Source organism: Cygnus atratus, chromosome 18 (genome assembly GCF_013377495.2).
Source record: "Cygnus atratus isolate AKBS03 ecotype Queensland, Australia chromosome 18, CAtr_DNAZoo_HiC_assembly, whole genome shotgun sequence".
Lineage (NCBI taxonomy): Eukaryota > Metazoa > Chordata > Aves > Anseriformes > Anatidae > Cygnus > Cygnus atratus.
Window position 1 is genome coordinate 12,759,816 of NC_066379.1, and position 22,534 is coordinate 12,782,349.

General features: G+C 66.9%; 5 protein-coding genes across 8 annotated transcripts; 3 read left to right on the top strand and 2 right to left on the bottom strand.

Annotated features, from left to right (window-relative positions):
- On the top strand, positions 1-3,516 carry LOC118259261 (uncharacterized). Of its 2 annotated transcripts, none has more exons than XM_035568649.2 (8): positions 1-239; positions 368-492; positions 648-731; positions 1,460-1,548; positions 1,767-1,952; positions 2,066-2,203; positions 2,339-2,531; positions 2,636-3,516. In XM_035568649.2, exons 1-8 carry the CDS (start codon positions 13-15, stop codon positions 2,971-2,973), a joined length of 1,380 nt encoding a protein of 459 aa, XP_035424542.2. In that variant the 5' UTR covers positions 1-12; the 3' UTR covers positions 2,974-3,516. The 2 variants fall into 2 exon arrangements, with proteins under 2 accessions (XP_035424542.2, XP_035424541.1); XM_035568648.2 differs by having other exon boundaries at positions 1-152.
- Positions 3,517-3,818: 302 nt separating this feature from the next.
- AFMID (arylformamidase) lies at positions 3,819-7,553 on the bottom strand. 2 transcript variants are annotated; one of them, XM_035568647.2, is made up of 11 exons: positions 7,416-7,553; positions 7,246-7,336; positions 7,042-7,146; positions 6,851-6,899; positions 6,574-6,659; positions 6,428-6,500; positions 5,974-6,071; positions 5,379-5,457; positions 5,069-5,204; positions 4,516-4,620; positions 3,819-4,268 (listed from the first exon to the last, which is right to left on the bottom strand). In XM_035568647.2, exons 1-11 carry the CDS (start codon positions 7,449-7,451, stop codon positions 4,239-4,241), a joined length of 888 nt encoding a protein of 295 aa, XP_035424540.1. In that variant the 5' UTR covers positions 7,452-7,553; the 3' UTR covers positions 3,819-4,238. The 2 variants fall into 2 exon arrangements, with proteins under 2 accessions (XP_035424540.1, XP_050570371.1); XM_050714414.1 differs by lacking the exons at positions 6,428-6,500; positions 6,574-6,659.
- A 244-nt stretch (positions 7,554-7,797) lies between these two features.
- On the top strand, positions 7,798-10,862 carry TK1 (thymidine kinase 1). The gene is made up of 7 exons (XM_035568646.1): positions 7,798-7,917; positions 8,126-8,157; positions 8,223-8,336; positions 8,409-8,502; positions 8,838-8,927; positions 9,013-9,132; positions 9,254-10,862. Exons 1-7 carry the CDS (start codon positions 7,852-7,854, stop codon positions 9,410-9,412), a joined length of 675 nt encoding a protein of 224 aa, XP_035424539.1. The 5' UTR covers positions 7,798-7,851; the 3' UTR covers positions 9,413-10,862.
- Positions 10,863-11,177: 315 nt separating this feature from the next.
- Positions 11,178-13,565, bottom strand: SYNGR2 (synaptogyrin 2). Its single transcript, XM_035568645.2, has 4 exons — positions 13,403-13,565; positions 12,976-13,213; positions 12,501-12,640; positions 11,178-12,381 (listed from the first exon to the last, which is right to left on the bottom strand). Exons 1-4 carry the CDS (start codon positions 13,505-13,507, stop codon positions 12,184-12,186), a joined length of 681 nt encoding a protein of 226 aa, XP_035424538.1. The 5' UTR covers positions 13,508-13,565; the 3' UTR covers positions 11,178-12,183.
- A 126-nt stretch (positions 13,566-13,691) lies between these two features.
- Positions 13,692-22,084, top strand: TMC6 (transmembrane channel like 6). Of its 2 annotated transcripts, none has more exons than XM_035568644.2 (21): positions 13,692-13,946; positions 14,756-14,863; positions 15,089-15,207; positions 15,461-15,589; positions 15,728-15,886; positions 16,006-16,111; positions 16,191-16,287; positions 16,396-16,650; positions 16,955-17,145; positions 17,234-17,378; positions 17,640-17,795; positions 18,045-18,220; positions 18,368-18,449; positions 18,802-18,899; positions 19,038-19,133; positions 19,839-19,914; positions 20,115-20,248; positions 20,711-20,887; positions 21,061-21,139; positions 21,305-21,383; positions 21,502-22,084. In XM_035568644.2, exons 2-20 carry the CDS (start codon positions 14,808-14,810, stop codon positions 21,374-21,376), a joined length of 2,403 nt encoding a protein of 800 aa, XP_035424537.1. In that variant the 5' UTR covers positions 13,692-13,946; positions 14,756-14,807; the 3' UTR covers positions 21,377-21,383; positions 21,502-22,084. The 2 variants fall into 2 exon arrangements, with proteins under 2 accessions (XP_035424537.1, XP_050570367.1); XM_050714410.1 differs by lacking the exon at positions 13,692-13,946 and adding an exon at positions 14,108-14,222.
- Positions 22,085-22,534: the final 450 nt, after the last annotated feature.

Sequence of the window (22,534 nt, forward strand, 5' to 3'; positions counted from 1 at the left end):
GCGGTCCCGGCGATGCTGGCGGTGCGGGGCGCGGGCGCTGCGCTCCGCCGGGCCTGGCTGTGTGGAGTGCAGCCCCGCCGTGGCAGCACGGCGAATGGGGGCATCGGAGCCGGGGGCGATGCGTGGCCGGTGCAGGGCGGAGCGGCCCCCGGGTGCGTGCAGGCGGCTGGCGGCAGGCTGGGGGTCGCAGCTGGGCTCAGCACCGCCTGGGTGGGCTGCGCTGGACCCTCTCGGAGCAGGTGCTGGTGCAGGCCCAGCTCGGCACAGCCACTGCTGCGGGGTCTGGTTTGGTGCAGGGCATGGGGGTGAGGGGCAGGCCTGTCCGCAGGGACTGGCACAGCTGCAGGGACCCCGCTGTCCCCAGCAGGTGCCCGCAGCACGTGGTGGACCTGCGCAGCGACACCGTCACCCAGCCCAGCGAGGCGATGAGGCGTGCCATGGCCCAGGCTGCCGTGGGAGATGACGACTATGGCGAGGATCCCACGGTCAATGGTGAGCACAGGGGAAGCTCCTCCTGCGCTGCAAGGGGCAGCGGGGCCAGGGCTGGGGAGGGGGCCAGGCCTGTGGGTCCCGGGGCTGAGGTGCCCCCTCCGAGGGCCAGCAGACCTCCCTCTCACACAGGCTCTCTGTGCCCTTCCTCCGTGCAGAGCTGCAGCACCTGGCCGCGAGGTTCCTAGGGATGGAAGAAGCCCTTTTTGTACCCACAGCCACGATGGCAAACCTCATTGCAGGTGAGCACCCAGAGCTCAGTACAGCTCTCCCTCCCCAGCCTCACTCCTCTCTGGGAGAGCCGCAGTCTTGCTCAGAAAGCTCCAGGTGTGTCACGTCCGAATGGCCACGGGGAGAGCCCGGTGGAGAAGGCAGCTCGGTGCTCCTGCTCAGCTGGGTGCCCCCCCTGTTGTGCTCAGCCCGTTCAACCAAAAGCTTCAGCAGTGCAGCATGACTCTGGCCAGACCCCAGAGCCGCTGTCCTGCTTCCCGTTGCGGATGACCAAACCCCTTACTGGTGGAGAGGGCACCCATGCTCACCCCTCCTCGTGCTCCATTAACCTTTACCCAGCTCACTTCCCTGCCCTGCGCATGAGCAGGGCTCTGCTGTGTGCTGCAGGGAGGGTGGGCTCCGCTCCGGCTCTGGCCACGTGCGTGTACGAGGCAGGGAGGGCGGGCAGGGCCCCCCCAGCTGCTCCCCACCCTTGCCCTGCTCCCCCGCCTCCTGCCACGGCAGGCAGGCCCCACGGGCACACAGACCTGCCGCACACACAGGCCACCTCCAGCACCCTCCCAGGGTCGTCCCCCCGTCCCGCAGGAGACGTCCTGCTGCAGAGCGGTGCCACCGCAGGAGCCGGAGCCCCGCAGGGCACCAGAGCCGCAGGGCCATGGGCATCCCCAGCTGAGCCTGCGCCTCCCTGCTCGGGGCTGCCCGCGGCCACGCTGCGCCCTCACGGCCCCTCTCTCCCCAGTGATGTGCCACTGCCAGCGCCGGGGGGCCCAGCTGCTCCTGGGCGCCGAGGCGCACCTGCACGTCTACGAGCACGGCGGGGTGGCGCAGGTAGGGGCCGGCCTCCGGCCGCGGCACGGCGCCGGGGCTCCCTCCGGGGACGGCGGCTCGCTGCTGCCCTCCTCTGGCTGCCGGGGCCGGAGGGAAGGCTCCGGCCCGGCCCGGGGCAGCACCGCCCGAGCCGCGGCCCGGGGCTGGCGCTGGAAGCAGGGGCGGAGGGGACGGGGAGGGCAGCGCCGGCGCCCCCCAGCTCTGCTCCCCGGGCGCAGGTCGCTGGGGTGCACTCGCAGGCGCTGCCGGACCTGCCCGACGGCACCTTCGACCTGGAGCAGCTGGAGCTGGCCGTCCGCGAGGCCCACGGCAGCCGGTACCGCCCCCGCCCCGAGCTCATCTGCCTGGAGAACACGCACGGCTCGGCGGGGGGCCGGGTGCTGCCCCTCGCCTACCTCCAGCAGGTGGGAGCCGGCGGCGGGCGGCACGGAGGGGCTCGCGGAGGGGCTGGCGGCAGCGGCTCCCGGTGGCGCCGGCGGCTCCCGGTGGCACCGGCGGCTCCTCGGCCCCTGCCCAGGTTCACCGGCTCGCGGAGCGCTACGGGCTGCGGGTGCACATGGACGGGGCGCGGCTGATGAACGCGGCAGTGGCCCAGGCCGTGGAGCCGGCGCAGATCACCCAGCACTGCCACTCGGTGTCCCTGTGCTTCTCCAAGGTGAGCTCGTGCAGGGAGGGAGCTCCTGGGGCTGAACGGGAACAGCACAAGCTGGGGCCTCGCCCTCCTTCGGGGCACGGGGCAGGGGCTGCGCTGGGCCAGGGCAGTGCTCAGGCCGCCCTCTCGGACCCCCAGGGCCTGGGCGCCCCGGCTGGGGCCGTGCTCGCCGGCCGCCGGGCGTTTGTGGCGGAGGCCTGGCGCGTGCGGAAGCTGCTGGGCGGAGGGATGCGGCAGGCAGGCGTGCTGGCAGCCGCTGCCCGCATCGGGCTGGAGCAGGCGGAGGCAACGCTGCGCAGAGACCACAGCAACGCCCGGCGCTTCGCTCGAGGTATCTCGGGCCCTTGGCAGAGGGCCCCGGGCAGGGCTTGAGCAGGCTCCCCTCGGGGAAGCCAGGCACGGGGCTGGCAGCCTAACAGCCCGTGCCTCCCTCAGGCATCCAGGAGCTGAAGTCACCTCTGTGCTCCGTCAGCCTCCCGGCCGTGGAGACGAACATGGTGATGGTGGCGGTGACGGGGGGCTGGCCGTCTCCAGCAGAGCTCTGCACGTACATGCGGGCAGTGAGCGAGGAGGAGCTGGCTGAGACAGGCCACGCCGTCAGCGTGCTGCTCTTCCCCTGGTCAGCACACACTCTGCGCGCGGTCTGGCACCGCGATGTCTCAGCCCACGACACCGAGCTGGCACTGAACAAGCTGGGCTTTGTGGCCAGGAAGTGTCAGGAGAGGCTGGCCCTGGGAATGGGCCCTGGGCCTCCGAGTGCAGCGGGGCACTGAGCCCGGACGGGAGCATGCCTCCCCCAGCCCCAGCGGGGGGCAACTGGCTGGTCTTCAGGCTGGGGCAGCCAGCGAAGGGGCTGGGACCACCCGCAGCGTGCTCCAGGCACGTTCCCCACAGGCTGCAGCACAACACCCACCCACCCCTGCCTGCCGCCCCGCAAGCCAGCGTGCCAGCCCAGCCCTGGGAGAGAGCAGGTCACAGCTTCCCGAGCGAGCGCCACGGCTCCTGATGTCTGGGAGCTCCTTCCCAGACATGCCCTGGGGACAGAGGGGAGCCCGCAGCTCACACCACCATCCAGGCCTTGCCAAGGCAGCTCCTCACCCAGCAAACATCATCTGAGCACTCTCTGGTCCTCAGCCCGCACAGCGCCCAGAGGCAGAGCCAGGCACCCCCCGCCCCGGGCACCCCAGCATCTGGGGCCGTAGGGGCTGGGCTGCACAGGAATATCAGGGCAGGAAGCGTTCTCTGCAGCCCTGTGTGCTCAGCTCAGTTCTTGCTGCTCTAACTGGGGTCTAAATAAATGTGTTCTGGCAATGCTACGGCTGTGCAGGGTATTTTCTCCCAAGGCTGCTCCCTCCCCTTGCTATGTAGCAGGGATATTTTCATAGCACAGAGGCCCCCATGGAAGGGCGAGTGCACCTGAGGACATGCAAGTGTCTCACAGCCACAGGACCACCACCACTTCACTGCAGCACCACAATCCGTACCTGACCAGGACTGTCACACGAGAAGCCCTTCTGCAGGACCTGAGCTGTGCAGGAGGGCAGCTTCTCTGTGTATCAGAGAAGAGTACTCGATAGCTGAGCACAGCGCCGCCTTCCCTGGAAGATTTACACCCAGGCAGCGTTTATTCCTATTTTATTTTGTATTGGCAATCAGCAGTTTAAGGCAACCCGAGGGAGCAAACTGCATCATCTGGTCACCCAGACAGGCCCCCAGCGGGCCTGCAGCCCTGTGCACCGCAGCTGGCCCAGCCCCAAGGACAGCCCCAAAGCACAGGAGCACCTCGGTGAGGGAACACCAGCGGTAACTGGTGCTCTCCTGCTGCAAGCCCCCCTGCCTAGTGGCAGGCTGGGAGGAGCACAGGAGGCACATCCGCCCGAGAGAGCCCTTACAGAGGGGTGTCTGGGGCAGCAGCCACCCAGTGCCACCAGAGGAGACCCAGCAGGCTGGAACAAGGATGGAGCAGAGCAGGGTGCAGAGGCTGCCCGTCACTGCACAGGGCTGTGGTTTCCATCTCCAGTTTGCTCCCAACATGCCATCAACCTCTTGCAATCATGTTCAGAATGACCTGGGATGAGGAACCAAATGCTGTGAACGGTGCCTGGCCCCACTGCCCCCCTGCTCCTAATCCGGGGAAACAATCCCCCTTTCCAAGCCCTGGAGGCGACAGCCAGGCCCCGCGCAGCAGCCCCGCACTGCCCCACGAGGCAGGGGAAGCACACATCACCACCACCCTCCCTTCTGGCCCGCAGAGCTGAGCTGTGCTCAGGACAGCGAAAGATGGTGGCTGCAGGGGACAGGGGCTCTCCCCTTACCTGTATGAGGATATAGGTGTCCTCCGACAGCTTCTCAATTATGTCAAAATGATCCACGGTGGCAAGATCCAGCAGGGAGACAGACCAGCCGGCTGAGCGCAGGGCCTGTGGGGAGACAGCACCAGCGCGGGGGAGCGGACCCTGATCAGGCCCCGGAGCGCAGCAGGAGCGATGGTTCATCAAGGACTAGCATCCTCCCCTGCTGACAGCAGCCATCACCCCAGCCGCAGAAATACTGCTCTGGTACAGCACAAGAGCACCTCACCCCAGTTTAGCCTCATCAGGGGCATCTGGGTGAGCCTGAGCTCGGCCCGGCAGCAGGCGGAGGATCCTTCCCAAAGCAGGCGCCAGCAGAGGCTCAGCACAGCAGGCAGCCACGCAGCACTGCTCTGCCGCCAGCCCTGCTCCTCTGCTGCCCCACACCGCCAGCCCAGAGGTCTCCAAGCCAGAGCCCCCTTCTCTTTAGGGTTCAACAGAGGGAGAAGAACAGGACCGAGCAGGACAGCCCACGCAGCACCCTCAGAGAGCTGGCCGAGGCGCTGCGGGGGCTCACCTGGCTGTACTCCTGCGACTGCCTACGGAACTCCGGGGAGTCGTGCTGGGCCACAGCCACCAGCACCTCACAGGCTGCAGCCGCAGGCACTGCTTGTGTGATGCACAGCATGGGGCTGTTCCTCTGGGCCACTTCCCTGGGAGGAAACATTGTAGTGCCGAGGCTGCCAGAGCTCCACTCCGCAGGCGTGGGCAGCGCAGGCTGCACGGCTGCTGGTGTTTGCCCAGGGGCTGCACTGCCCAAAGCCACACGCACACACAAGCTGCCTGTGCCCCTTCCCAAGCGCGGTCCCTACAGTGGGCAGACTCACCAGCTCATGTTCAGTGCATCGTTCACGTAGGTGTGCAGAATGGGCTCCAGGTCGTACAAACCGCTCACCAGAACAGCTCCTGCAGGCACAGATGGGGTGGGTGAGTGGCCCCGCAGCTCAGTCCCCAAGTCAAGGCCCCAAGTCCCGGGCCTTCAAAGGGCAGAGGAAGACCTTGGCTCTTGGCAGTGCTGCTGGCACATACCCCCAGGGTAGCTTGCCCAGGAGCCCGGGTTCTTGTCCCCCAGCACCCATGGGCTGCAGCCAGCTGAGTCAAGTCATCTCACTCAGCTTTACAGACTGCAGAACTGGCTGCCTCTGGCAGCTGGTACAGCCGGCAGAGAGGGCCGTGTCCAGGTGCAAACACCAGCTCACCTGCAGCCCTGCCCTGGACAGAATTTCTCCCCAGGCCCCTCCTTGCCAGCAGGCTGGCAAAGCTCCCTGCAGGGATCAGACCCCACTGCCACGTGTCCCTGTGCCTTGGCAGCTCAGAGCCACGCAGCTGGGTCAGGAAAGCAGGAGATGCCCCGGTGCAGCCCCCCGGTGCTGAGCACCAGCCTTCCAGAGCAGGGGGAGCAAAGGTCTGTGGAGGCACTACCTCTAATATCAGGAACCACTCCAAACTCCGTCCAGTCTGTGCACAGCACCATAGCTGCCAGGTGAGCCCCTGCCGAGTGTCCACACAAGTAAATACCCCTAAAGAGAAGGAGCCGTGAGCAAACACGGGAAGAAACAGCACAGCACACGCTGCCTGGGGACATCCCAGGCAGAGCGGAGGGAGCAGCACAGCCCCAAGGGCTGCAGCATGGCCACGATTCCCAGTACATCAAATAAGCCCTTCTGCAGCGACAAAGGAGTACGGACAGGTGCTGCCCGGCACTCGGCCTGAGGCACTGAGGTTTTATTACAGCTCAGGGCTTGTTTACCCCATCCCATTGCTGCCACAGCCACCTCCGAGCACCGAACCACCCAGGGAGTGACGTGGGCACGCTTTGCCTGGAAGGGGCTGCGGCAGCAGGGGCCGGGGACGCTGGGGGCCGTGCGCTGCCCACCTGATCCTGGAGTACTGCTTCGCCAGGAAGGCGAGGCTGCGCCGCACCTGCAGCACCATCGCGTCCATGTGGCCTGGGCAGAGGGCAGGGTCAGGAGGGCACCGGGCCAGCGAGGGGAGTCACGGCCACAGCAGCACACCGCCTACCTTTGGGAGCTGTGTCGTAACCCACCGCCACCACCGCGACGCCCCGCGACACCAGCGGGGGGGCTGCGAAACCTGACGCGTCCTTACTGGGGGGGGGGGGGAGAGAGAAGCTAGCCGCGCTGCGGGACAGGCGTCCTGCGGGGCTGGCTGGGGGCGTCCACAGGGCCCGAACACCCGGGGCGAGCCCGGGCTTAACGCTGCTCTCCGCAGAAGACGAGGTAAAAGCGGGGCCGGCAGCTCCCTCCGCAGGGGAGCCCTCACCGAGGGGCCGCCTTACCTCAAGCACTGCCAGTAGCCTCCGTGGATGTAGACGAAGGCGGGGAAGGCTGCGTGGCACGGCACGGCACGGACACGGCACGGCACGGACACGGCACGGCACGGACACGGCACGGCACGGACACGGCACGGCACAGGTGAGCAGCGGGCAGGCCCCGGCCCGGCCCCGCCGCCCCCCCGGCCCCCACCTACTTTCGGAGGGCTCCGCGGGGAAGTAGAGGTCGAGCCTCTCGCCGTCCGCCTCCCCGTACGGGACGTGCAGCGAGCTCCGCGTGCCGGCCCGCGCCCGCTGCGTTCCTGCGGGGCCGGGGGGAGGCTCAGCGCCGCCACCTCGGGGCCCGGCGTCCCCGGCGGGACCGGGCGGGCACCGGGCGGGCACCGGGCGCCGCCGCTCACCTGCGGTCACCGCCTCGATGTGGGCCCGCACCGCGGCGTCCCCGCGCAGGCGGCGGGCCCAGCGGCTGGGGGAGTACTGCTGCTGCAGCTCCTGCGGGCGCACACGGCGGCTGCGGCGGCTGCGGGGGCCGGGCCGGGCCGGCGGCACCGCGCGCTGCCCGCCCCGTTACCTCCGCGGCCATGTCCCGCCACCGCCCCCGGCTCATGCCGCCGCCGCCGCCGCCGCCTCAGCCGTGCCGAGCCGAGCCGTGCCCGCCCGCTGCCACCGGCCGCCGGGGGCGGGTCGGTGTCGGGCCGCCCCGGGGCCATTGCCCGCCCCGGGGCCATTGCCCGCCGGGGCCAGTTGGGGCGGGGCGGGGCCGGGCCGTGGCCGCCAGGGGCCGCTCGGGGCCGCTCCGTGCCCGCCCCTCAGCCCCGCCCCCGCGGGCACGGCGCCGACGTTGTGCGCCCCGCGCGGGGCCCGCCGGGAGGGCGGCCCGGACGAACTCTCCTGCCTGCGCCCCCATTGGCCGGCGGGCGCCGCCAGCCCTGCGCGGATTGGGCGGCGGGCGGCGCGCGGGCGCGGGGCTGCGTCCGGTTGGGCGCGCGGCGGGGCGCGGGGGGACCATGAGCTGCCTCACGGTGCCCGGCGTCCAGCCCGGCTCGCCCGGCCGGCCCCGCGGGCAGATCCAGGTGCGGCGGGGCCGCGACGCCCGGTCCCCGGTCGCTCCGCGGTCCGTTACCGGGGGTCCGATCGGTACCGGGAGGGCGCGGGGGCAGCGCAGGGCGATGGCGGGACGGGGCGGGGCGGGGCGGGGCTCTGCGGGGCCCGGCGGGCTCCCGGCAGAGCGGTGCCGGTGCCGGTGCCGGTGCCCCGCTGACCGTCCGGCTCTGCCCGCAGGTGATCTTCGGGCCCATGTTCTCCGGGAAGAGGTACGGCCGGGACCGGGCGGGGCGGGGGGCAGGGAGCGGGGCCGCTGACCGGTTGTGTCCCGCAGCACGGAGCTGATGCGGCGGGTGCGGCGGTTCCAGCTCGCCCAGTACCGGTGCCTGCTGGTGAAGTACGCCAAGGACACGCGGTACGGCACCGCCGGCGTCTCCACGCACGACCGGTGAGTCCCCGCGGCCGGAGGACCCCCGCCGCAGCCCGGCCGCCCGGCTCACCTCCTCCTCCTCCCCCGCAGGAACACCATGGAGGCGCTCCCCGCCTGCCTCCTCAGGGACGTGTACCAGGAGGCGCTGGGCTCCACGGTCATCGGCATTGATGAGGGACAGTTCGTAAGTGCATGGCCAGGGGAAGTCCTGGGTGCTCTGCACTCCAGTCTCTGCCAGGACGCCCTGTGAAGGAGGTCTGAATCCTCTGCTTTATGCTCAAACACCGTAGGGCAGTTTGATCCTGCTAGACGATATTCATTTTAGTCAAACCCTTCCCTTTCCTTAGTCCCCACAGGCCGAGGACAGAGGCTCTCCATTTCAGGAGCTCTCATTTTCTCATAGGCAGCATGGCTCTCATTTTCTTTGTGGCCCGTGCTACTGTCTGGCCATGTACTGCTGGATCTGGAGTGAAGTGCTGCCCCTTCCTCCTGAACCTGCTGTTTCTGTGCCTCCTGTAGTTCCCAGACATTGTGGATTTCTGTGAGATGATGGCTAATGCTGGGAAAACTGTCATTGTTGCTGCTCTGGATGGAACTTTCCAGAGAAAGGTAAAGCATTTCTTCTTTTGGTACAGTAGCTGTACTGGGAACCTCATGGAACCCAACCAACAGAACCGCCCCTGTCTTGGCACAGGCTTTTGGGAGCATCCTGAACCTGGTCCCGCTGGCTGAGAGCGTGGTGAAGCTGAACGCTGTCTGCATGGAGTGCTACCGAGAGGCCTCCTACACAAAGAGGCTGGGAGCAGAGAGGGAGGTGAGTTCCCTTGGAACAGAAAATACTTCACTGGTTTTATCTTGCTAGCCCTGCTAGCCTAGAAGGGATCTCCTCAGGTGAGATGAGCCCTGCAGCGTCCCTCCTCACATGTCCTTGCCAGGTTGAAGTGATCGGAGGAGCAGACAAATACCACTCCGTCTGCCGAGCCTGCTACTTCAGGAAGCGGCCTCAGCAGCCCGGGTCAGAAAACAAAGAGAACGTGCCCATGGGGGTGAAGCAGCTGGACGTGCCTGCCGCCCGAAAGATCTTTGCTTCTTGATTGCTGGGCTTCGGCGTGGGGGGGTGGGGGGGAACGAGGGAAGAAGCCAAATGCTGTGGCTCCCAGACTTCAGATATGGCTTCCCCTGCTTTTAGCAAAACTGTAAAGTGTCATAGCTCTGCCTGCTAAACCAGGCTGCGGTTCCTCTGCGCCAAGTGCCAGGATCAGCTGATGCCAGGGGGGAGCTGACGACAGAGTCTGACTAAAAGGGAGTTCCTTTCTCAGAGCACGGAAAAGAGTTTTAATGACTGATGCTGCCACACAAACAGGTACTGGAAAGCTGCCGCGCTGAGCCAGGCTGCGGGGCATTGGTAGCTTGTCATAGCTGTGGTCTGCTCGCCTAGACCCAGCATGCGTTCAGACTGGCCACTGGTAGCTGGGTCACTTGCCTGTGGACACAACCATTTCTTTCTCTCTTGTGTGCTGTTGCTAAATTCCAGGTTTCTTAAGACAATGTACAGTAACTTAGTATCTGAAACCCACTTCCTTTCTAATGTAGTCTGAGGAGATGACCCTTTCCTTGCCATAGAGCTGTGGCACAACTTCAACTGACACACACAGCAGCAGCCTGGCCCTCAACAGTCTCTTAACAATTGTGTGCAGCCTGCCAGCTTGCTGTTACACTTGCTGGAGATGTCTTGCAAGTTTTTTGAAATAGAAGAGGGGAGAAGGAAGGCTTGACTTGACAGCCTGACTTCTAGGCTCTTTCTAGCCTTTGAAGTTAAAAAGTGTGGAGTCTAGTAATAGTCTACCTGTTAAAACGGACTCCTTTTGAAATATACCACTTCAGGAAGAGTCACCTCTCTAAAATCAGGGCTTTTTGCTCAAGTGCTGCCACTTCACAATGCTTAGTTATCTGTGGAGGGTTTGGAAGCTCAGGACTTAATTTGTAAAGGATTGGGCTACAGTTACTGTAAAGATCCAGCTACCTGGAAAAGGGTCTCTACTTTGAGTAGATGGTTCTTGACTCTAGGTCACATACCCAGCTCCCTCCTGAGCCTTCCAAAAATTTGAGCCTGATGCTTCCTTTGCTGTAACATAACTGAAGGATCTTCTTCCTTCTTCCCTGCTTTGCTTGACTCAGCTTCTGGAAGTTTTTTTTTTTGTTGTTGTTTTTTTTTTAAACTTCTCATAAAAGTGCTTTTTCTTGTAAGTCAGAATCCTTAAGCTCCAAGCAATAGCTCTCGGTTCTGGTCAGGCAGATTTGGTCAGATCTCCATGCTCAAATAGACTCCTCTCTCCAGTGCTTGTTTACTTACACACTAGTGAGCAGGAGGCGCCTGCCAAGTTAGGTTCAAGAGATGCCTGAAATCTCTTGCTCTGCATGACTTGAAGCAATTAGAGCTTTAGTATTCACAAGCACTTCACTGCCAGGCCTGGGACTTCCCCTTAAGGACGAGGGGAGGCAGTAGTACTACTGTTCTGGGTTAATAAATAACTTGAAACTGCCCACGTGTGTCTTTTTGGAGTAGTCTGGTACACAGGTTCCTGCACTTAGCAGCCTGTGCCGAATGAGTGCTCATAAAGCAGCAGCATGTGTTGGCAGGCTGGTCACACGGGTGCTGTAGGAGCTGCCTGCTCAAACTGTCTGTTAAGCTGTCCACGAGGAGCAGGAGGACTTGCTAAAAATAGGCACTGGCGTGAGTGCAGTGTTTGTGGTGCAGCAGGCAGCTGGGTTCCACAGCTTCCCCTCCTGGAACCCCCAGCCAGGTCTCGGGGCAGAGGGGAAGAACCTGGTTCTGCTTCCTCAGAGAAGAAACGCAGGTGGTGGCTAGGTGAAAAAGTTTATTCCATCTCTACAGTGACAAACAAAGGCATGTTTGAATATCAGCCCCAGCAGCTACAGCTCGCATACCCCACACTGCTGCTGGGAACAGCTTCACAACAGGCACAGCAGCAAACAACCTGAGACAAGCCAGCCCGCCAGGCCCAGCACAAAGGCACGGTGTGGCCCCAGCTCGGGGACGGCAGCTGCCGAGCAGAGCGTGGCTCAGAGAGCAGCATGCGGGACACAGGGTGACAGCCTCGTGTCTCCAGAGGCAAGGGGGCTGCGTGGAGTCAGCAGGGAAGGTGCTCCAGGGGGACCTTCCCCGGCAGCACCTGGACCTGTGACAAGACCGGGGCCACGGCCCTGCTGTGAGCCCAACACCCACCGCTCCCACAGATCCTAAAAAATGTCATCTGAGCACCAGCTGCTCTCGTGCGGGCTCTGGGGAAGGCACAGCACAAGGGTGCATATTCAGAAGATGGGACTTTGGCATCAAGCTCAGCCGGCAGCAGCCGAGGGAGGGGAGGAAGGCACGCGAACCCAGTGGCAGGCAGGAGCCAAACCGTGTCAGGCAGCTGCGCTGGGGACGTAACGCTCACGACAGGAGTGGAAGGTGGCACTTGAAGGACTGCAGCCAGCAGTGCCAGGAGGGGCACAGGCCGTGCTCGCCACCGCTTCCTCCCACAGCTGCTTCCCCAGAGGGGCAGCAGCAGGGCTGCAGCTCAGCCGGCCCCCGTGCACCAAACCCACCCAGAGGAGCTCGCTGCGCGCAGCGGGTCCTGCTCGGCACTCGCCCATCACCGCTGCACGGCGGGGAGCTCGCAGCTCCACAAGCACCAGGCCCCCTCCCCTGCCCCATCACCAAAGCTTGGTGGCTTCCACGCAAAGCAGCTGCCACCCTCCTGCCTCCTTCCCCGTTCAAGTTCCAGGTCCCTTCCTTCCCACCCCACAAGAGAAAATTGCACTTGTACAGCCGTCCCCACCGGACCGCCCGGCCCAGGGCTCAGTACACCGGCGGCGGCTGGTAACCCTCCGTGGCTTCCGCGGTCTGGGTGAAGGGCGGCTGCTGGTAGCTGTCGTGGCTGATGTTGGGGTAACTGGAGTAGGGAGTCGAAACCTCTGGCGTGGGGTCGACGTAGCTGTGAGCAAAGTCCTCCACCCCCATCTTGTATCGCTTGTAAGCAAAGGCGATCAGGAGGCCCTGGAGAGCAGAGGGCTGTCAGAGCCAGGCGCCCAGGCAGAGGCCGGCCCCGGCTGCAGGGCCAGGCGCTGCTCCCCAGACCCTGCCAGCAGGGCTGGGCTCCGCCGGGCCTCACTCACCCACGAGAAGATGGAGAAGAAGCTGAAGGTGATAACGGCACGGGCCGAGTCAGCCCCGATTTGCACGTCCTTAGCCTGCGTCCAGGCCCACTGGTTGGTCAAAAAGCAGAAGCCAACGAACCAGAGGAACGTCCAGAGGCCTGCGGGAGGAAGCGAGCGTGAGCGGCAGGCGCTGCGTCCCGCTGGTCCCCATGGATCCCCAGCCGCAGGCAGCGCAGCATGGCCGGATCCTGCTCGCAGCCGGCCCCCGGCTGCCGCTGAGGCGGGCTGGAGGGCAGCGGAGGTGCACGGCCCGGCACAGGCACCTGCACGCCGCTACCTCCGGCTCCCCCGAGGACTTCTGGCTGGCAACGCGTGGCCTGCAGGCACCGTGCCAGCGGGAGCAGCTCCCTCTGCCAGGCACCGAGCGGCGGCCACGTCATGGGACGCGAGCGGCCATTGCAGGAGGCACGGCCCTGCCCCGGGGCGCCCGTACCCGAGAAGCCGAGGTCTGCCAGCACCAGGTACTTGCGGTCAGTGGCGTTGCTGATCTGGGGGAAGTAGGCGTCCACCATGAAGAAGAAGATGCAGGCCAGGAAGGCGAGGACGCCGATGCCGATGCCGTAGCGGCAGGCGTCCTCGTTGTGGTTGAAGATGCAGAAGAGATCGGGGGAGCTGGGCCGGTTGGTGTAGCCCTCCCCCACCAGGCAGGCAAACACGATGAGGGCGAAGACCTGCGGGGGACAGCGGGCGTCCGGGGGCCGCACCGGGCCGGTGGGGCCCCCCCGGGGCTGCCTGGATGCCCGGTCACCGGGCCGGGGGGGCCGGAGGAGAAGGGAGAGGGGAAGGGAGACGGGCAGGCCCAGCGGAAGGGGAAGGGGAAGGCCGGGCCGGGCCGGGCCGCCCCCCCGGTCCCGACTCACCGCGCTGGCGATCCGCGCCAGGACCTGCGGCTGCTGCACGAAGCGGGCCGGGTCGAAGGCGCCGCCGGCCTTGGCCGCCCCGTACGCGCCGCCGCCGCCCTCCATCGCTCCGCCGCTCCGCGCTGCCCGGTGCTCCTGCGCGGCGCCGCCCCGGGGGGGCCGGGCCGGGCGCTCCCACCTGCTGGGCCGGCTCTGCCCGCCCCGACGGGACGGGGCCGCCCGCGGGGCGGGCGGGGCCCGGGGCGGGGGGAGCGGGGCTGCGGGGGGGCTCCCGGGGGCCGGCGGGGCTCTGCGCCCACGGCAGCCGCGGGCTCCGTCCTGAGCGAGCGCCGCGGGACGGGGGGGGACGCGGCCCCGGGGGCGCCCACGCCGCGAGAACCGGCCCCGCGCCCACGGCCCCTGCCGAGCGCGACCCCCCCCGGCCCGAGCGGGGCTCTGCACCGGGAGCCGCTGCGCTGCGGGACGGGGCTCCGCGCCCACGCGAGCCGCCGCCGGGACGCCCGGACGGGTCTGCGTCGGCTGCTGGTACCGGAGGGGCGCTCCCGTAGGTCCCGGGCCCGGGGGGGGATCGCGGGGGGGGCGGCTCCCACCCGGGGGCGCGGGTGGCCCGGGACCCCGCCGGCGCCGCCTCCTGCCCGGAGCCTTTGTCTGCGCGGGGCGGCGGCGGCTGCTGCGGGGCGGGGAAGGGAAGGGAACGGGAAGGGAGGGGAGAGGGAAGGGAAGGGAAGGGAAGGGAAGGGAGGGGGACGCCGCCTGCCGAGCCCCTCTCGCCCCTCTCGCCCCGCTTTCCCGACGGCCGCGCTGCTGGGAGGGGGTCGAGGTCTCTGCCCCGGGGCGGGTGGGAGCCCCCGGCTCGGGACGGGGCTGCGGGTTCCGGGGCTGCCGCCGCCGCCGGGGCCCTCCCCGAGCCCAGCGCCGGGGCCGCTGCGGGCTCCCAGCCGCGGGGCAGCGGCGGCTCTGCCCGGGGGTCCGCACCGGGATGCTCTGCCCTGCGGGAGGGCTCGGGGCTGCCTCGGAGCGCTCCCGTGCCCCGGGAGCTGCAGCCGGGACCCTGCCCCGCTCCCAGGAGCGCCGGCCCCGCTTTCTTCCGCGCAAAGCCTCCTCCCTCCCTTCCTTCCTGCCCTCGCTGCAGCTCGCTCTGGGCCGTGGCGCCCCGCGGCTCTGGCTGAGCCCCGGCTGAGCCCCGCGGCCCCTCGGCTCCCAGCTCCGGCCCCGTCCCGAGGCCAGGAGGGACCCGGCGCGCCCTGGACAAGCCGCAGGAGCGGGGGGCGAGGAGCAGGGGAGCGAGGAGCAGGGGGGCCGTGAGCGCCAGCAGCACGGGGCTGTGCTGACATCCTCCCCTTGCTGTGGCAGGACGTCGTGCGGGAGGCTGAGGGTGCTGCGGAGGCTGCTCGGCCCCAGCAGGATGTCCCAGCCGCCCCCCTTCACCCTCCACCTCTCTGAGGACACCGAGAGCGACAAGTGAGTGCGGGTCTGCTTTGCTCTTCCACTCCCCGAGCCCTGCTCTCACTAGCCCTCAGTCTGTGGGATCCTGTGGGATCCTGCGGGATCCTGCAGCCTCAGCTGGGGGATGCAGCACGGCCCAGCTGCTGGGCAGCACCACCCGGCTTTGGGCTGGTGCCGGGGGCTTTCCCAGGGCTCCATCCTCAGAGCCAGGCTGGTGGTTTGAGCTTTGTGTCCCCGCAGCCAGGAGCTGAGCCCGGACAATGAAGGAGCCCTGCACACCTCCTTCCGCCAGCTCATCCAGGAGCAGAGCAGCTTGGCAGAGGCGGGCACAGAGCTGGAGCTGCAGGAGAGGGGCAGAGGTAAAGCACAGCAGTCGCAGCGGAGGGTGGGATGGGGACAGCGCGTGTACCCAGGGCTGCCTCCTGTCCGCAGTCCCACCTGGGGCTCACACCGCTGCCACAGACAGAGCACTTGTGGGACCGGGCTGGAGCAGCCTTTGGGGACACAGAGGAGCATCCCCAGGGATGGGGTGCTGCAGGGAGGGTATGTGCCAGGGTGGGTACCCAACCTCTGGGCCCTGAGCACCCCAGCTCTCACCGCCCCCATCCCCAGGCCGCACAGCCCACCTGGCCCCCCCGGACGCCTCTGTCTCTGCCTGGCTGGAATCTGGGCAGGGCGAGCAGCACCCGGGCGATTCCACCACCCTGCGCATCCTCGCCAGCATGCCCAGCCGCACCATTGGTGAGTGCCGCCTGCCCTCCTGGCCCCCCGGAGCCACCCTTGCCCAAGCTACACCGGGCTGGGAGCTCTCCCATCTGCTGCAAGCATGCCCCGCTCTCCCTGCGGCCGCCCTCCCCAGTGTCCTGCTCCCACATGCAGGGCGCAGCCGCGGGGCCATCATCTCCCAGTACTACAACCGCACGGCGCGGCTGCGGCGCCGGAGCAGCCGCCCGTCCCTGCAGCAGCTCAGCCGCGCGGCGCGGCCCAGCCTGCGGCAGTATGACCTGGAGACCGACCCAGCCCGCGCCACGCTGGAAGGTGAGAGTTCCCGTTGGGCTGGGGGCAGGCAGAGCCAGGCATCGTCCCTGCACCAGGGCTCGGGACGGGCATGTTGCGCCCCAGCCAGCTGTGTCCTACTGAGCCCCTTGCGCCCCCAGACAAGCGGAGCCTGCTGGCGAAGGAGCTGCTGAGCCTCTCGCCCAGCCAGCGCAGCCACATGCTGCTCTCGGTGCCCCTCAGCCTGGCGGAGAAGCGCGCCCTCCGGTAGGTCCCCCCCCCGCCAGTCCCCTGCGGGTCCCGCAGACGGAGCCACCCCCTGACACCCCTCCCTTTTGCCGGGCAGGCGGGAGCTGAACGAGCAGAGGAGCCCCCTGGGGCTGCGCGCCCACCACGCGGCCACCCCGTCTCCCTGCGGGTGGTCCAAGGACTACGTCGCTCTCGTAAGTCTGAAGCGCGGCGGCTAGCACAGCTGGAGCAGGCGGGTGGCAGGGGCTCTGCTGCCACAGGGACCCCGGCCCCAGTGCCCTCACCAGGCTCCCTTTCCGCAGGGCTGCCGGCACTTCTGGTACAGGCTCCTCGCGCTGCTCCCCGCTGCACAGCCCTGGCACTACGCCCTGAAGCAGATCGGTGGCCGCTTCGGCTCCAGCGTCCTCTCCTACTTCCTCTTCCTCAAGACGCTCCTCATGTTCAACGTTTTCTCATTCCTCATCCTCCTGGTCTTCGTAGTGGCCCTGCAGGCTGCGTATCCCCCTGCCAAGGCCAACCAGCAGTCCTTCACTGGCTTTGAGCTCCTCACAGGAGCGGTAAGCACCTCCAGCGTGTCACTGCCTGTGCCTCCCTGCACTGGGAGATGCTCCTAGCCCGGTCCCTGCCCTGCATCCCTACGTCTCCCATCGTGGCGATGCCCCGGTCCCTGCCCTGCATCCCCTGCTGCAGCAGTGCCCTGGGCCCTGCCCTCGCACAGCCAGAGCCCTGGGCCCACCAGCACTGGGGGTGCAAGGGGGGGTGCCCGATGCTGCCCCATGCTCTGTGTCCCGTGCCAGGCTGGGCAGGGAGCCGCGGGCACCACTGAGGTCACCGTGGGCCTTGTTGTGCACTTTCCTGCAGGGCTACTTCACTCACTCGCTGCTGTACTACGGCTACTACAGCAACATCACCCTCAATGACCCCTCTGCCTCCAGCCTCAGCGGCAGCGTGGCCCCCCCTGCAGCCCCCCCACTCCCCTACAACATGCCGCTGGCCTACCTGTTCACCGTTGGGGTCTCCTTCTTTGCCACCTGCATCCTGCTGGTGTACAGGTGAGTCGGCAGCGCCCCAGCCCTGCCGGCCGTGCCCTGGCTGCCCAGCCCTGAGCCCCTGCCGCCACCCCTTGCCCCCCTGCTGCAGCATGTACCACTCCTTCGGGGAGAGCTACCGTGTGGGCAGCTCTGCGGGGGACCTGGCCATCAAAGTCTTCTGTGCCTGGGACTTCAAGGTGATCCAGAGGCGCTCGGTGAAGCTGCAGTGCGAGAACATCTGCACCCAGCTGAGGGTGAGGAGCTGGGCTGGGGCTCAGTCCGTGTGCGCTCCGCGCCCCGTGGTGGGAAGGCGAAGGCGTGCACAGGAGCCAGCCCAGGCCACGGGGCTCAGCTCCCCGCTGCGCGGGGGGTCCTGCAGCGTCGTGTGCACCCTGACTTTGCCCGGCGCCCTCTGGGTCCCACCCAGATAAATTCTTGCACCAGGGGTGGACCTGGAACGTGTTCTCAGCTGCCCCGGGCTGCTCAGCAGCTCCGCTGGCACTGCTGTCTTCCAGGAGCTGCTGGCCGAGCGGCGGTCCCGCTCCTGCCCCCTGAGCCTCTGCCAGCGACTGGGGCGCGTCGCTGTCCTTCTCCTGGCCTGGGTCCTTTCTCTGAGCACGGTGCTGGGCTGCGTGGTGGCCGTGCACTACTTCTCGGAGCACATGCACGCGGTAAGCGCGGCCCCCACGCCGCACGGCAGCTCTGCCGGCCTGGCGTGCGGGGAAGAGGCAGGGCTCTCCAGGCTGACCTGGGGGGCAGCGCAGCCGGAGGAGGCAGGGACAGCCCTGCTGCACCTCCCTCCTGCTGCCAGCGTTTGTGCTCACGGCTGGGTGCGGAGGGGCTGATCCCACGGCCGGCACAGCGAGCCTCAAGGCGCTGGGCTGCAGGCGGTCGCACTCATCCAGGCGCCTGCTTGCCAGGTTCAGCAGGAGCACCGAGCCCTGGCGGGCAGCAGTTGGCAGCGGGAAGGCATCCTGCTGGTCCTGCCCCTCACCGTGTCGCTCCTCAACACGCTGATGCCCCATCTCTACAACTTGCTGGCGACATGGGAGAGGCAGGATTCCCCAGAGGTGGAGGTCTACGTGGCCATCTGCAGGTAGGCTGCCTGGGGATGGGGCAGGGGAGCCCCCCAGCCACGGGCTCGCTGTGGGGAGAGGCCCTGGGGCCGGGGGACCCCCCATATGTGGGGTTCAGCCCCCCCGCCTAGGGCTCAGGGCCTCCTGTCCCCACTGCTGCTCTCCAGGAACCTCCTGCTGAAGATGGTGGTCCTCGGCCTGCTCTGCTACCAGTGGCTCAGCCGGAGAGTCGTCTGCTCCGACGAGGAGGTTGGTGCTGGCCAGCGATGTGGGGCAATGTGGGGCCAGGCTCTGCCGAGCAGAGCTGGCTGGGGACGCGCCACCCGGGCTGTCCCTGGCCCAGGGAGTGTGGAGCAAAGCCAAGGCTGCCGTGCCAGCACCGTCAGGGGTCTGGCAGCACGGGGTCTGCTGGGCGGCACCGCTGGCACCACTGGTGGGGAGAGGGGCAGTCAGCCGGGCAGGGACACCCCAAAGCTGGGGCAGCCAGGGAGAGGTGTGTGGGAGAGGAAGAGGTCACCCAGCCCTTGACAGCCCATGGGGGAGCCATGGCAGGGGAGAAACCTCCCTGTCTGCCTCGTACCACCCGCGTTTGTCTCCCCAGTGCTGGGAGACGTGTGTCGGGCAGGACCTGTATCGCTTCATGGTGATGGACTTCGTGTTCACTCTGCTGGACACCGTCTTTGGGGAGCTGGTCTGGAGGTAACGTGCCCCGGGAGGGGTCCCCCCCAGCACGGCCCCGCTCTCCTGCTGGGGCGGCTCTGCAGCCACCAGAGAGTGAAGACCGGGTGCCCGACTTCTTGCAGCGGCTGTCAGAGCAGAGCTTCTCTCGTTCCCCAGGCTGATCTCAGAGAAGAGACTGAAGAGTAAGCAGAGGCCTGAGTTTGACATTGCCCGAAACGTGCTGGAGCTGATCTACGGGCAGACCCTGACCTGGTGAGACATCTTCAGCCTGGCGTGGCTCATCCACTGCTGGCAAATGCCACACGGTGCTGATATTGCCTGTGAGCCCTGCAGCATACGGAACCCCCCCGGCCAACACGGGAGGGACAAGGGAAAGGCAGCAGCAGCTTGGCAGACCGTGGTCACAGCCCTTGGTGCTGGCACCGTGCAGCCACATGCACACACTAGGAGGTCTGGCCGTGGCAGGAGGGGTGAAAGCCATCAGTGGAGTGTCCTGGTACCAGTCCAGTGTCACCTGCCCAGCTGGTGCCCTCCGGAGCTCTGGAGGAGGAGCAGGTTCTGGTGCATGTGCAGCCCCTCGTTTGTCCACACCATAATGGCACTCGCTGCTCAGGGCTCCCTTCTGCAGCCCCCAGCCTCACACCACCCTGCACAACTCCCAGCCAGAGGAGGAGGTCCAGAGGTCCAGATGTGTGCTGCTGCCTTTGAACTGGCAGCACAGCTGGCAGACAGGCTGTAAATGCACCAGGGGCCAGTGAACTGTCAGGTGCTGCCCAGCCCCGACAGCAAGATGAGCCTCCAGGCACAGGCTGTGCAACAAACCCAGCACAGGGCATCGGGTGCTGGCTCTCTGCTTTATGAAAGCCGGACTGCAGCTGGCACTGCTGTCCTGATCCTTTCGTGGCTCTGAGCACCATTAGTCCCCATGGGGCTCAGTCGCATTTCCCTCTCCTCCAGGCTGGGTGTTCTCTTCGCACCGCTCCTGCCAGCTGTGCAGGTGCTGAAGCTGCTGCTGCTGTTCTACATCAAAAAGGTGAGTGCTACCCCCGCAGCTCCCGCTGCAGCCTTGCCGTGGGCAGTGCTGTCCTCACGTGAGGGCAGAAGTGTTGCTGGGGTCCCCCAGCTCACCTGGCTGCTGGACGGGGGGACAGGAGGGCACAGCCACCCTGCGTTCGCTCCTGGGGTCACTCTGTGGGAGGCGGCAGCACGCAGCTCTCTGCTCCTTGTCCCCAGACCAGTCTGATGCAGAACTGCCAGTCCCCCAGCAAGCCCTGGCAAGCTTCTCGTATGAGCACTGTGTTCATCACCCTGCTCTGCTTCCCATCCTTCCTGGGTGCTGCCGTCTTCATCTCCTACACCATCTGGTCGTGAGTACCTGCCAGACCACAGGGCACAGAGCTGTCTGCTGCTAGGGGCAGCCCCAGCAAAGGAGAGGAGCTTGGGGAGATGGTGCCTGCTGCACCCTGTCCACATGCAGAGTGCACGACACCCTGCACAGGGCTGTGAGCTGGTGTCCCCAGCTGCGGGCACTGTCCCAGGCAGTGAAGTGCTGCCCTCTGCCAGTCACTGCATGTGGCCTGGCAGCCGTTGGTGTGTGCCTGCTTCTCCCAGCCCGGCCCTTCCCAGATGCTCCTCAGTGCTGGGCAAGGGGATGAGGACCCCCCCCCCCGCTGGAAGCAGGGCAAGGCTTGGCCCCTGGAGGGCTGTAAGCCTGCCCCGAGAGCCAGGACAGTGCCCTGAGCTAGGGGCACTGGCCAGCTGGGCCGCCCAGAACCCAACAATCCGCCGCTCAACAGCATCCGACTGACCCCACTGCTCTGTCCACTCAGAGTGAAGCCGTCAGAAACCTGTGGCCCCTTCCAGGGTCTGGAAACCATCTACAAGTCTGTGAATGTCTGGGCAAAGTTGCTGGAGAAGTCCAGCCCCAACATCACCTGGCTCACCTGGCTCCACCAGTACCTGGTGGAAAACACCTTCTTCCTGTTCTTCCTGTCCGGGGTGCTGCTGTGAGTATGGGCCAGAACCTGAGGCTGAAACCTGCGCCCGCACTTTGTGGGTCCCACTGTCACTGCCGTGGCCCTGGCAGTTGGGGTGTCCCTCCTGGCCCAGGGCAGGGGTGCAGCATCCCAGCCCCAGGGACCTGTCGATGCCACCATCCCCATCGTGCCTGTCGTTGCAGAGCCGTGACCTACTTCAACATCCAGGTGGTGAGAGGCCAGCAGAGGATCATCTGCCTGCTGCAGGAGCAGATCGCAAATGTGCGTGAGCTCTGCCTGCTGCCCTGTGGGCTCTGAGCCCCTGTCCCTGCAGCCCCCAGCCCCGGGGCAGCTGGATCCGGGCTCCAGCCCTACCAGTGCTGCTGCCTCAAAGGTGCAAGAGCACATCCCACAGGGCTGCTCACTGCGGCATCTCTGCTGTTGCAGGAGGGAGAAGATAAAATATTTCTCATTCAGAAGCTTCACTCCATTTGCAAGCAGAAAGAGGGATGTGCCTGAGCCCCAGGTAAGGCCCAGAAAAAGGGGAGAGGCAGCTGTCAGGGTGCTAGGGGACATCAGGGTGGGGGCTCACCCCGTTCCCTGGACCCTCGGCGTCTCAACAGAGACTGTCTCTCTCCTCGTAGTGTCACAGTCCCCAGGAAGGAGCGAGACAGACAAGGACAGCTCACTGCCAGAGGCTGGATCTGGCCACTCTTTCTAAGCCACCACAGCATGGTGCTGGAAACAGCGGGGCCTGGCGTGCCAGGGAAGCTTTCCCTCCACTGGCCTGCAGTGGCCAAGGATTGACTTGGGCACGCCACCCAACGCCTCCCCGGGGATGCTGCGGCACAGGGCTGGGGGCACTGCCACCAGGGACACGGCAGGCACAGCAGGACCGGGGCAGGACCAGAGCCCTGCTGCTGTGTCCAGGGGCACAGCTCCCCGCAGCGCTGGCTTGCAAGCAGAGCCCTGTTTGTAAACAACTCTCCTCCTACGGTCAGCCCCGCCAGCCCCGAAAGCAGCTTCTGGACTGCTTCCAGAAGCCTTTTGGAAAGGGGACAGCACGGTTTTCTGCCTCGGGAAGGCGACCAGCAGTGTCCCGTCCCCACGGCAGCGAGGCCGGGGGCTGCCAGGCACCACTGCAGCCCCCAGGACAAGCGCACCCAGGGACACACGGGCTGTGTGTGGGGACGGTGTGCCAAGCAACCATTAAAGGGTGCTCCTGCAGCTCGGGGTGCGTCTGAGCTCTGTGGGAGGCAGGAGCTCTGCCTCCGGGGGCTGTCTGCCTCCCCGGAACGGCGCCGGCACCCCCCGGGGGACCGGCACCCGTCGCGGGCTGCGGGCCGAGCCCACGCAGCCCCGCGGGGCGTTATCGGTGCGGGCACGGGCACGGCAGCCGCTTATCGGCCCCGCCAGGCCGCCGGCCCCGCTCCTCCCTCGGAGCCCGGGGCGGAGCCGGGCCGCGCCTTGGCCCGAGTGTGGAGCCGAGCCTCGGGCCTTGAGGCGTCCCGGGAACGCGCTGGGCCGCGCTGGACCGCGCCGGGCCGGGGCGGTGGGAGGAAGGGGGGTGGGGGGAGGCTCGCTGCGATGGCGGCCGGGCTGCTGCACCTCAACGGGTGGAGGTAGGGGGGCCGCGGGGCGGGCCGCGGGGGCGCCGGGGTGGCTGGGGCCGGAACT